The 13662-nt window shown below is 44.2% G+C and overlaps 1 protein-coding gene across 2 annotated transcripts in view; it reads left to right on the top strand.

The window, feature by feature from the left end:
* Positions 1-13662, top strand: part of UBE4B (ubiquitination factor E4B) — a 122250-nt gene that overhangs the window by 35991 nt on the left and 72597 nt on the right. For both annotated transcript variants that reach the window (XM_032393922.1, XM_032393929.1), the window contains exon 2: positions 4190-4376. In XM_032393922.1, the coding sequence (XP_032249813.1) occupies positions 4190-4376 (187 nt within the window). The remainder of the gene's footprint in view (positions 1-4189; positions 4377-13662) is intronic.

Raw genomic sequence — 13662 nt, 5'->3', positions numbered from 1 at the left:
GGCTTAAGGAATTGCAAGTGGCTGAAGGTAAGCTAGAGCTTAAGATGCTCTAGGAGGTGTCAGAGGGCCAGTGTGGCTGCCGCCTAGCGTGGCATACGAGGAGCCTGGAGAGACAGCCGGTGGCTCCATAGGACACGGTGAGGACTTGGTTTTTATTCCAAGTGCAGTGGGAAGCCATTGAATGGTTTGAGCAGGGGAGGGTGGTTTGTGTTTTTAAAGAATTACTGTGATTGCTGTGTGGAGAATAGATTGTAGGGGGAAGTAGGATAACATGCTTTCTTATCACTTAGGATTTTATTTTATACTTAGATTTTGAAAATCGCCCCAGCCCTTGGCAACAGCTATTCTGCTTTCTGTCTCTATGAATTTGACTACTCTGGGTACCTTATATAAATGGAATCATACAGTACTTTTCTTTCTCTGACTGGCTGATTTCACTTAGCCTCGTGTCCTCAAGATTCATCTGTGTTGCAACACATGTCAGAACATCCTTCCTTTTTAAGGCTGAATACTGTTCCATTGTGTGTATGTGCCACATTTTGTTTATCCATTTATCCATTGATGGACACTTGGGTTGCTCTTGCTAATAATGCTGCTGTGAACATGGGTGAACAGCTCGCTGTTTAAGTCCCTGCTTTCATTTCTCTTGGGTACTTCCTAGGAGTGGAATTACTGGATCCTATGGTAATTCTATTATTAATTTTTTGAAGAACCACCCAGCTGTTTAAAATGGTGGCTGCACCACTTGACATTCCCACCACCGGTGCACAAGGGCTCCAGTTTCTCCACATCCTCACGAACACTTGTTATTTTATGGTTTTTCGATGGCAGCCATCTTAATAGGTATGAGGTGTTATCTCATTGTGGTTTGATTTGCATTTCAGAAATCTAAAACCTTGAAAGTGTTTAAAGAAAGGAATGTGGAGCCTTTGCTTTTACCAGGCCAGAGTGGACACAGATAGATTCCTTGGGACCTTTCGCAGACGGCCTGGTGAGAAAGGGTGGTGGCCTGGATAGGGTGGTGGCAGAGGAGCTGAGGGGAGAGGGTGGACCCAGGTCGAAGGAGCAGAGCTTGGTGATAAACTGGGTGTTTGAGGAGATGAGGGGAGGCGAGGAAACAGTGAACAAAAATCCTGGGTCTCTGGCTTGAGTAATTGGATCGGGAATTTCTGGTCCATGTTCCCCACCCTCCAACCCAGGTAAGTGTTCATGAAACACTTCAGTCATTTCTTTCAGTGAGGTTTTTCGTCTCAATCCCACTTCTCCCTTGGATGATTTGTGATGACCTTCACCGTTCGCCGTTCAGCTCAGGTCAGGGAGCGCTGAGCACCTGTTACAGAGCAGGTGCGATGCTTGACAGTAGGGAGATAAGGATGAATAGGAGAAGGTGGTCTGGCTCTCAGAGGTTTGGTCTCAGGACTCCTTTATGCGCTTACGAAACCATGAAGATCTCAAAGAGCTTTTGTTTAGGTGGGTTCTATTCATTGATATTTACCATAATAGAAATAAAAAGTGAGAAACCTAAACAAAATAATGAAAACATTGTATGTTAATATAAATAATATATCTTTAATGACAAAAACTACCTTTTCCAAAACAACATGTTTAGTGACAAAAGTTGACATTATCTTCACTTCTGCAAGCCTTTTAAATGTCCGATTTGCTAGAATACAGCTGAATTCTCATATTAAATTCCGTATTTAAGTTGTTGCAACATGACATGTCACATAGTCTCTGGAAAACTCCACTGGACACTTGAGAATGAGAGCGAAAGAGGCAGATGTCTTAGTGATACTGTAAAAATAGCTTTGGCCTCAGCATACCCTCTGCAAGGGTCTTGGAGATCCCCAGAGATCCCCAGACCATTGGATTAGTGGTGAGGGCATATGCTCTGGAGCTAGATTACATGAGCTTACATTCCAGCTCTGCCACTTATAATTAGGCAAGGATGTAACCTCTGTGCCTCAGTTTGCTCATATATAAAATGGGCATAAGTACCCACAGAGGCTCATTATAGGGGTTAAATGAGTATGGATTCATAAAGTGTTGAGAACATTGCTAGAAGACAAAGTGCCACATCAGTGTTTATTTTAATTTTATTATTATTTTTTAAATTTGTAATCTCTGCCCCCAACATGGGGCTTGAACTCACAACTCTGAGGTCAAGAGTTGCATGTCCAACCAACTGAGCCAGCCAGGCGCTCCTCAGTGTTTATTTTTAATAATTAAGACCTGATCTTTCCTTCAAGGGATTTAATCTAGTGAAATAGATAGATGAACAACCAGACAACTTGAGGATTTTGTGTAAGTTCGTTGATAGATGTATTTGCAGCAGGGGCATAGGAGTGGGTTTCTCAACTTTGGGGTCAAGAATCCTTGGTCCTTGGTTGTGTGAACAATAGAAGGAGCAGATTTTCTGCAGTGTTAGAATGACAGATTCTTAGTTCAGATGAGGTCCATCCCAGTTAGCATTTGTCGTAGGTTAACTTTTTCATCTTCCTTATTTGTAAAGGAATGAGTGGAGTAGCCTAGTTGGTTTGCTTCTTTGATGCCTATGTAGAGCCAGAAGCCTTTCACAGTAGTTAGATGTCCTCACTGCCTGGGACAGCAGGTGGTCAGTGAGAGTTTATTGCCTGTTTATAAATTAATGATTATCAAAATGTGAGGGAAACATTTCTGGGATCCACTGGGATTTTGTGGTAGATATTTGTAATCACTGGATAACTCTGGGGTATTATTATAAGGAAGAAGTGGCAGATTATATTTTTATTGCAATTAAGTAAGACAAATTGAATTGCTTTGCACCTGAAAGTGATGGCAAAATTTGGGTCTTAGTGTAATGTTTGTTACTTTTGAAACTTTTGCTTTAGTAAATTAAATTGGGTATTTATTTGAGAAACAAGACAGAGGATCATAGGGGAAGGGAGGGAAAAAATGAAACAAGACAAAACCAGAGAGGGAGACAAACCACAAGAAACTCTTAATCTCAGGAAACAAACTGAGGGTTGCTGGAGTGAAGGGGGGTGGGAGGGATGGGATGGCTGGGTGATGGACATCAGGGAGGGTAGGTACTATGGTGAGCGCTGTGAATTATGTAAGACTGATGAATCACAGACCTGTACCCCTGAAACAAATAATATATGTTAATAAAAAAAATAAGTGAAAAAATAAAATCTCACCTATTTAGGGGAACCTGGGTGGCTTAGTTGGTTGAGTATCTGACTCTTGATTTCTGCTCAGGTCATGATCTTAAGGGTCGTGAGATCGAGCCCTGCGTTGGGCTCTGCGTTGGTGTGGAGACTGCTTGGAATTCTCTCTCTCCCTCTCCCTCTGCCCTTTCCCCCACCCCCTTCTCTTAAAAAAAAAAAAAAACAACACACACACAAAAAACAACTCACCTATCTCACCTATTTAAAATAACCAAGTTACGTGGTTTTATTAAAATAACAAGCTTCGGGGTGCCTGGGTGGCTCAGTCGTTAAGCGCCTGCCTTCGGCTCAGGTCATGATCCCAGGGTCCTGGGATCGAGCCCCGCATCGGGCTCCCTGCTCGGCGGGAAGCCTGCTTCTCCCTCTCCCTCTCCCCATTTGTTGTGTTCCTTCTCTCACTGTATCTCTCTTTGCCAAATAAATAAATAAAATCTTTAAAAAATAAAAAAATAAAATAACAAGCTTCCGTGTGTTTAAAAGTGTAGTATGGCAGATTCACGCTATCGGTTAAGGAAGTGTGATAAACAGGGATTGTAAGGCAGTAAGATGCAGTTTTTATTTTTTTTCTTAAAATTTTTTATTTATTCATTCGAGACACACAGATACAGAGAGAGAGAGAGCATGAGCAGGGGGAGAAGCAGAAGGAGAGGGAGAAGCAGGCTCCCTGCTGAGCAGGGAGCCGGATACGGGGCTCAATCCCAGGACCCTGGGATCACGACCTGAGCTGAAGGCAGACGCTTAACCATCTGAGCCACCCAGGCGCCCCAAGATGCAGTTTTTAAAAAGTGAGGTGGTAGTTTGTGAAAGTACTGGTATGCCAAGTTATTACTTGTCTTGGATGAGTCCTTTTTTCTCAAAGCATATTTAGTTGTTAAGCTCTGGTGTGGTTTTCGATGCTTACTGACAACGTTAATGTTGTTCTTAGGCAGAATTGTGTTTCTACAGTTGAGTTATAGAATGTCTTTTCTCCCCTTTTGTAGATCCGACGGAGGCGCCTTGCACGACTTGCTGGTGGACAGACCTCCCAGCCGACCACCCCGCTCACCTCGCCCCAGAGGGAGAACCCTCTAGGGCCTCCTATAGCAGCATCAGCCCCAGGCCCCTCCCAGAGCCTTGGTCTCAATGTCCACAACATGACCCCAGCTACCTCCCCAATAGGTGCATCAGGTAAGCCTCACTTTCATACCTGGGACACGTTTATAATTTCAGTCATGGCTTTCTAGGAAGCTTATGGTTGTGACATTTTCACAGCAGGGTAAAATGAATTGCACAGCAGCTTTTTAAAATCCTGCAAGCAAAAAAAAAAAAAAAATTCTGCAAGCAGTAGTTTAAAAGATTAAGATCATTATATTGTGTTTTGTTAATCTCTATTCATTTTTATGGTGATCTGTTAAAACTAATTGTTTTCCTTTCCATAACTTTCATCCTTTGTTTCAAACAGAGTCAGGTCTTAATCTCTGATGGCAAGGCGATTAAGACTTAATTTGACTCAGCTGATTTTATGAGTTTGGTTGGTGCTTTTCTTTTATGATAAAATCATCTGAAAATGCAAGATTGAAATAATGGTCAAAATAACAAGCCTCTAATTATGGATTTCCTTGTCTTCATTTTACATTGTCTTGTAACTCTTTCTCTGAATTTTCAGGGTATAAAAGTTTATCTGATGGGATGTTTTATAGCTATCTCATTGACAATTTAACTGTTGTGAAAATTTCTTTCTTTATGATTAATGGGCTCACAGTTGATACCCATGATTGTCTTTGTTGGGAAACAGTGATACTGACGCATACTGTATATTTGAAAATACCTGTCTTTTATCAAGTGAACTTTTCTACTGAACATAAGAATTATTACCATTATAATAAGTATTATAATTAGGATTCTAATTTTGAAAAAGCAGGTGCATTCAGATCTGCATTCTTCATCATCATGTCATTGACTAATTTAATATGATTGTTAGTTCTGCAGTCATGTACAGCACTCCCTTAGCTGCCTTCCACATAATGTCTTTCTGAACTAGGTAACTCGTCAATTAAGAGTATTTGCAGAGTTTCTGTTACCATAGCTCTTGTTAGGCATTGTGGTAGACTCTTCCCCATGTAAATATAAATGCTTATACATCCTTCTGTTGATTATAAAAGTGAGAGATGCTTAGGCCACATCATCAGTTAGTAATAAACAGTGCCTTTGCCTGAAAGGTCTCCCCTGTACACCTTTGAGAAGCCGTGATGGTCTTCTGGCAGGGGAAGGGCTCGGGATCCTAGTTGGGTTTTTGCCCTTTCCTTAGAGACAGTGCTACCAACAGTGCCGTTTGTCTCACCAGGACCAGGTCCCCACCTGGAATGCTGGAGATTGTTGGGGGAGGGCTAGTGGGATGGGGAGGGGCCTGAGATCTCACTGCAGTAGCGGTGGGCATACTGGAGACCGGAGCTCCGCATGCACATGGTCATTGCACCTGGTCATAGCACCCTGCCTCTTTGGGACCACCAGGAATCATCACAGCACGTGCCCTGTCCTGCTTATGTCAGCCACCGCGTCTCCCAGGTCCTCATCCGTTAACCTCTCAGTCTCTAATCTGTGTATGGTTTGTTACAGACACCTCTCTCCCCCCACCCCCACCCCCAGTTCTGAAATGCTCATGGTCAGTCCCTGGCAGAATCCTTCTCTATGGACAGCCCTTCCCCTTGGGGCTCTCGCTGAATTTACGCTCTTCCTCTGTTGCTTTCTCGTTTCTTCTTCTAGGCCACTCTTCCTCCTCCCTAAGAACACATAGATTTGAACTTCGTGTCGTCGGACTGTATTCCCCACTCCTGTCCTTGTCGCAGCCATCCCCTGAACCCGCTCTCCCTGCCTCATTCGGTCCACTGTCTCCCTGGTACTGCCTGTGTCATGATTCATGGTGATTTCAGTAGCGACATGGATGACCTTCCAGGACTCTGCCCTCTCACTTTGGTGAGCCGCTTTCCCTCAGTGACCTTGTCTTCCATCCGACATCAGCTACTCATGGCCGTGGTCATGCTCTAGACCTTTACATCTCAGCGACTTCCTGACTACCACCTTCAGCTTTTTGGCTCACCCCCTCTATGCCACTTTCTTCACTTCTCCCTCCCCCAGGGTCCCCACTTCCCTCCTTTCCCCATTTAAATTCCACAGTCATTCATTGTCACTCCTCTCTCTTGCCTCCCTCTCACTTTGTCTTACTTCCTTGGTTAAACCATGCTCCTGGTTTGTTTCATAAAGATTTTATTTATTGATTTATTAGATTTATTTATTTATTTTAGAGAGAGCGGATGCACACATGGGCAGAGGGAGGGGCAGAGGGGGAGAGAGAGAGAATCCCAAGTGGATTCCTCGCTGAGTGCGGAGCCTGACGCAGGGCTCCATCTCAGGAACCTGAGACCGTGACCTGAGCCGAAATTAAGAGTTGGATGCTTAACTGACTGAGCCACCCAGGTGCACCTAAAGATTTTATTTTTAATAAACTGTACACCCAATGTGGGGCTTGAACTCAACAACCCTGAGATCAAGAGTTCCATGCCCTACTGATTGAGCCAGCCAGGCAACCCCGTCCATGCTCCTGGTTTCAGATACCATTTCCTGGCTCCTTCCTGTCTCATGCTGTGGGACAAGACTAGACAAAAGTCCAGAACCATGCTATCTGTCTCATTTCAGATTTGTGGTCACACACTCTCACAGGTAGTTAGAGTGTATTTCCCATTCACTCCCCCACTCCACAGGTCGTTTCAAACCTCCTGCTTCAGTGGGCAGCACCTCGTTCTCTGTGCAGCTCTGGGCTGATGGCCTGCCTTCCTATTTCATGGAGAAAACAGACACAGGCGAAAGGGAATCTCTGTAAGCTCCCCATCATCGCATCCTCCTACCTGCCTGTACGTGTGGCCGGCCGGTTCTTGTTAAGCGTGAACCGTCCACCCCTGACTGACTTCTGTCCCCAGATCCCACCTCCTCTGTCCTACTCAGAGCCTTTGCCCGAGCACTTCCCATCTTTCCTGCTTCGTCAGGCTTTCTATCTCAAGTGGTAAACTTTTATTTTTTTAACAGTCATTATAGATGCTGTTCCTTCTCCCATCATGGGAATACATAAAAAGGAACTCTCTTGATCTCATTTCCCCTGCCAGCTTCCACCCCGCTGGCTCTGCATCACAACAAAACTTCCGGAGTGACTTGCCTATCCTCTGTCTCCTTTGTCTGTCCTTGCACCCACTGCTGATTCGAATCCAGCTGAGTGAGGCCTCCTGCGGTCTGCTCTGAGTCACCATCTTGGCCTCAGTTGATGGGGCTTTGGCCCTCTTCTTGAAACACTTTCTTCTTTTGGCTTCCAGAGCTCCACACTCTCTTGGCTTTCATCCTGTCTCTGTCTGTCTCTTCTTGCTGCTCTGTATGGTTCTTTTTCATTTCTCTGACCTGTAAATGTCAGGGGTCTAGGGCTCAATATTTAACCTGTTGTCCTTTCCATCTGTGTTGATTCCCTTACTGATTTTATCTGGTTTCCCAGCTTTAATTATTATCTCTAAGCTGCTGGTCCCTAGGTTGATCTCTCCAGCCCAGAACTGTTCCTTGAACCTCAGACTCCTGCAATGTCTAAGAAGCATCTCACAGTTAACATGTCCAAGATTGAGCTCCTGCTATTTCCTCACATCTTGTCTTCTCCTTGAGTCCCATCTCAATAAATGGCAACTCATTTTTTTCTAGTTGCTTAAGCCTAAAACATTACCTCTTCTTTTTACCTCATATTCTAGATCAGGGGTCAGTAAACTTTCTGTAAAGGGCCAGGTAGTAATATTTTTGGTTTTGCAGGCTGTATAATGTCTGTCACAACTATTCGTTTCAGCCCCTGTAGCACAAAAGCAGCCATAGACAATATATAATGAGTGTGGCTGTGTTTCAATAAAACTTTATTTACAAAAACAAATAGTGGTCCAAATGCAAGGTCCAAGGCACCAACATCTCCTGCCTGGATTATTGGAGTGGCTGCCTAACTGCTGTCTCTTAGGGTAGCACCAGACTGGGTCCCACTAAAGCACAAGTACAACCTTGTTTAACAGCAGGGTTATTTTTCACAGCAAGCTCATTACGTTGCCATCACGAACTACTGGAAAACTTGGGCAGCTCTAGATGGTTAGTTCTGGCCAGTGCACCTCTATGCTGTGAAGTCCTGATTATGTTTCTCACATAATCATCATTATTCATAATCACAGTTAGGTAGGTATTATTAGCTATGTGCCTGGCAGGTTGGATAAACAAATTTTCACAAATTTATTAAATAAACAAGTTTAAACGAAACAGAAAATAAGCACCTCATAAGGTGGGCCACATCAGTCTTCTGTTGGCTCCCTCCATTGGCTCCCTACCTCGTCAAGAATGAAAGTCACAAAAGGGGGAGGGGATTGGTTAGCCCGGTGATGGGTATTAAGGAGGGCACGTACTGCATGGAGCACTGGCTGTTATACGAAAACAATGGATCGTGGATCACCACATCAAAAACTAATGACGTATTGTAGGGTGACCAACATAACATAATAAAATTAAAAAAAAAAAAAAAAAAAAGAACGAATGTCACAGTCCTTACCTTGACCCAGGGCTGTGTATGCCCTGGCCCTGTTTTGGCTCTGACCTCCTTTCCCACTGCGCTCCTCCTCCTTGCTGCCTCTGCTCCAGCCATACTGGCTTCCTTACGCTTTCTGGAACATTCCAGACATGACCACTGTTGGGGGCCTTCCTGTTGCTCTCTCTGCTTGGAATGCTCGGGCCCTAAAAATCCACATGGCCTTTCATTCAACTCTTCAGCTGTTTATGCAAGGGTCACCTTCTTCGGCCACACTGTGAAGGTGCCACCTCTCTCTGACGTGGTACTTCTTCTTTGAGCTCTGTCATCAGCTGATGTAGCACACACATGACTTGTAGATCCTGGTTTCTCTGCTTCCCCTACTAAAGCAGGGACTTGGATCCATTTTACCGACTGCTCCGTCCCAGTGCCTTTAACAGTGCTGGGAGCGTTAAATCTGTTCATCTAGTGAATTAATGACTCACAAGAGAAAATGGCCAAAACAACATAGGCATGTATAACCTAAATCTCAAGAGGACGTGTTAGTTTTCCATTAAAAAAATGCAAAGAGTTGCTGTGAGGAAGATGAAGGCTAGTGCTTGTTTTCTGTGGTCCTTGATGGTAGACGGAGGGCCAGTGGGTAGATTTATTGTCCACTGAATATGAAGGAGAGACTTCTGTTCCAGAATCAAGAAGTGCTTTCTGACAGACACAAATCCTGGATAGACTGGCACCCGTGGTGAGGAGTTCCTCATCCAGGAGAGACGTGGCGGTCACTTGGCAGCCTCCTTAGTTGAGATGCTCTCTGCTACAGGGTTGGGGAGCTGCAGTGAGTCCTGCTAGTTGCTTCTCCCATCGGTGGTCCCAGCTTCTTGCAATGCCCCCTTTCCTAGGGCCGCCATAGCAAAGTATTGCAGACCTGATGGCTTGGAACAACAGAATTGTATTCTCTCACAATTCTGGAGGGTAGAAGTCGAAAGTCAAGGTGTAGGCAGGGCTATGCTTCCTTAGAAGGCTCCAGTGAAGACTGCTTGCCTCCTCCAGCTTCTGTTGGTTGCTGGCCACCCTTGGCGTTTCTTGGCTTGTGGCTGTACCACTCCAGTGTCCTCTGTCTTTTCGTGGCCTTGCCTCTATGTGTATCTGTGTTCAAGTTTCCCTCTTCTTGCGAGGACACCAATTACTGGATTAGGGACCACTCTAAGCAGCATGACCTCATCTTAACTTCATGACATCTGCAAAGACCCTGCTTCCCAGTGGAAATATCATTTATGGACTTTTTTTTTTTTTTATCACCATCCCCTCCTCCCTTTATTTATTTATTTTTAAGATTTTATTTATTTATTTGACAGAGAGAGACACAGTGAGAGAGGGAACACAAGCAGGGGGGAGTGGGAGAGGGAGAAGCAGGCTTCCTGCCGAGTGGGACTCTATCCCAGGACCCCGGGACCATGACCTGAGCCGAAGGCAGACGCCCAACGACTGAGCCACCCAGGTGCCCCCCCACTCCCTTTAGAACATAAGGTTAGAACAGGGACCTCGTCAATGCTGGTCATTCCCTTATCCCCAGAACCATCCCCAGAACCACTCCCCAGACCCGTACCGGCATGCAGTAGGTACTCTGTCCGTGCCACTAGTTAAAGGACTGAATGAGTGAAAAAATATTTTTTGTTGGGAATGTTAGTTGCAAAATAAGACTCCAGTTCTATTGATTGATTGATTTTATTTTTAAGTAATCTCTACACCTAATGCAGGGCTCAAACTTAGAACCCTGAGATCAAGAGTTGCATACTCCATTGACTGAGCCAGCCTGGCACCCCTTGAGTTCTAGAGAACATTTACTATAACATTACTCTTGCACCATGACCAGATCTAGCTGTCTCTTTGCTTTTCTTGGCATTCTGAACAGAATTTTAAAAATCCCTAAGCCTATTTTTTTCTAAAATTTTACCAAAAAGTTATTATAGAATATTCTGGACTTACGTGATAGATAACATCCATGAGACATAGTACCACCTGTGAACCCCTGATGGAATCTCTGGCTCTCTACACCTCTCCCCCACACCAGCAGGCCATTGCTGTTCTGAATTTTGCATTTATCATGCTCAGATATTTCTTTTTCTTTCTTTCTTTCTTTCTTTCTTTTTTTGCTGCATTGTTAATATGACATTGCTTTTGCCTGTCTGAAAACTTTATAAGTATGGGTAGTATTTTTCCTACAGCTGATTGCCACTTTTTTACAGTCATCGTTGATTATGTTGCTTTTATGTTTCAGTTCAGCCTGCTTGTATTTAGGGCCTACAGCAGGCCAGACCCAGTGCTAGGTCATGGGAATGCAAATACGAGTGAGGCTCAGTTTCTTTCCTGGAAGAGCTTACTGTCCAGTACGGGAGAAGGTGTTCTTTCATTTCCTTTTAAGAATCTCTGCTTATTAAATTCCTGGGAGGATGAACTGGTTTCCTTACTTCTTCCCCCCTCTTTAGATTGGTTCGTGATTGCCCAGCCTTCAGAAATTCTTAACCCCCTTGAAAGATTTTAATTTTATAGTCTTGTTTTGAAATTATACTTCTCTTCCTTCTGTTCCCTTTGATGTCCACCCCTCGGACATCTTGAATATATCCAAGGAAATCCTTACCCTTCCTGGCTGTCCTGACCTCTCCGAAGATGTGGCCTTTCTTGCACAAGAGTTCCCCAGTGAATCCTTTATCAGCTGGTTTTATCTTGACAGAATTCTTAGGTCTAGTGGAGCAAGTTCCCTTGGGTGCCTTTTCTACCCTCTCCAGTCGGAGTTCTTTTTTTTTTTTTTAAATTTATTATTTTTATTTATTTATTGGAGAGAGAGAGAGAGAGAGAGCCCAAGAGGGGGTAGGGTCAGAGGGAGAAGCAGACTCCCTGCTGAGCAGGGAGCCCGATGTGGGACTCGATCCCAGGACTCCGGGATCATGACCTAAGCCAAAGGCAGTCGCTTAACGACTGAGCCACCCAGGTGCCCATCCAGCTGGAGTTCTTTTTTTTTTTTTAAGATTTTATTTATTTATTTGTCAGAGAGAGAGAGAGCGAGAGCACAATCAGGGGGAGCTGCAGAGGGAGGAGGAGCTGGCTTCCCGCTGAGCAAGGAGCCCGATGTGGGACTTGATCCCAGGACCCTGGGATCATGTCCTGAGCCGAAGGCAGACGCTTAACCGACTGAGCCACCCAGGTGTCCCCAGCTGGAGTTCTTAAAAGACTGTTGTCTTTTCATGAGTTCTCCTGGCAAACCGATGAAGCCTTGGATCGGCATCTCAAAGTATATTTTTAAATGCGAATAATAAAACATAGGATCACAAAGGAAACCAATGATATAGAAATATGGTTATCACAATATTTTTAAAGATTGTGGCATAGTAATTTATGTGCTTCTGTGTTAAATGCTTTAGATAAAAGATCTAGCAGCTAATCAAACAGCTGCTATAATTTCGACCCCCTAAATTCTGTTTCCATCTCTTGTAAAGCACCTCTGCTGTGGGAACAGAAATGAATGACGGGGCCTGTTTGGAATGAGTAAGAAGCCAAATGATAGGTTTGGCTTCTGGGCTAGTTCCAGGGTTTGGATTAGAAACACAGAAGCCATTTCCTCTGTCTGCCTGCTAGTCTTTAATATACTTAATAATTTAATCTAAATTCTTCTTATGTTTGAAAATGATCTTCATCCTGCTTCCACTTACGCATTTGGACACTTGTTTAATGCCTTCTGTGTGCTGGGCACTGTGTTAGGAACCCGGGCTGCAAGCCAAGATGGGGGGTGTCAGAGGGCCCCGAGTCCGGCAGGAGGGGACGTCCTCATGGAGGCTCGCGCGCTGCACTGACACCGCCTGGCCGCAGGTCGTCTCTCTCTGCCCCACACTCCCGCTTGCGGTGGCCAGCTGTTCGGGAGAATTTTCACTGAAGGATTTATCTGATTGAAAATTCTGCATTAAAACAACAACAACGACAGGATTATTACTTCTTAAAATAGGGAACATCCTTCCATATCCCATTACAGTTGTTATTCTAAACCCTCCAGATTTGTTTGACATGTTTTATGATCTGTTTTACATTTCATTTTATATCGGTTGTTATCAGTGATCTACTGAACGCTGTAAATTCATGCAGCCTTCATTTACTACCTATTTGTTTAAATCCTTTCATGTGTCTGTTCGGTTCTGTTCTAGGTCACATTGCTTGTAGTCTCATGGGAGAAGACAAACAGTTTTTAAAAACCATAAAATCTATCAGGTGGTGAGAATTATTTTGGAGAAACTAGAGAGTTATGTTGCCAGGGTATGAGGGCATAGCTATTTTCAGTTAGAGAGAGAGTCGATGGTAGGCCTCATTAAGAAGATGACATTTCAAAAGAAGCCTGAAAGAACCTGGGGAGCAAACCAAGGGATTATCTGTTGGGTGTTCTTTTCTGACAGAAGGAACAACAGATGCAAAGGTCCTGGGGCAGAAATGGGCCCGGTGATGATTGATGCAAGGCCTGTGATGGTGCCGTCATCTTTAGTTCCCCTCAACTTCCTTCTCCAGTTCTGATACTGAACATCATTATTAAATAGCAGTACATTTGTAGAAATTTCAACAAAATCACACTTTTATAGTTAATTGTCTTTGGCTAAGAATGCTATTAGCAGTGACAAAATTATAACCTTTCATCCTATCCTTGATTGCTAATCCAGTATTTAAATCTTTTTTTTTTTTTCTTCTTCAGAAAGAAGCCCTATTGTTTCCACTTGGTCTGCAGCTTGGGAGAGGGCAGGGAAGAGGGCTCGAGGATGAGTCAGAAGCAAGCTGGAGGCAGAGGCTCAGGCAGAAGTTCCAAGGCCAGAGGGCTGCATTGGGACCCCTCGCAGACTGCAGGGCTCGGGAGGCTCCTGG

This window comes from Phoca vitulina, unplaced genomic scaffold (genome assembly GCF_004348235.1).
Source record: "Phoca vitulina isolate PV1807 unplaced genomic scaffold, GSC_HSeal_1.0 scaffold2, whole genome shotgun sequence".
NCBI lineage: Eukaryota > Metazoa > Chordata > Mammalia > Carnivora > Phocidae > Phoca > Phoca vitulina.
Note: the sequence above shows the minus strand (reverse complement) of the source record. Positions and strands in the feature narration are given on the sequence as shown.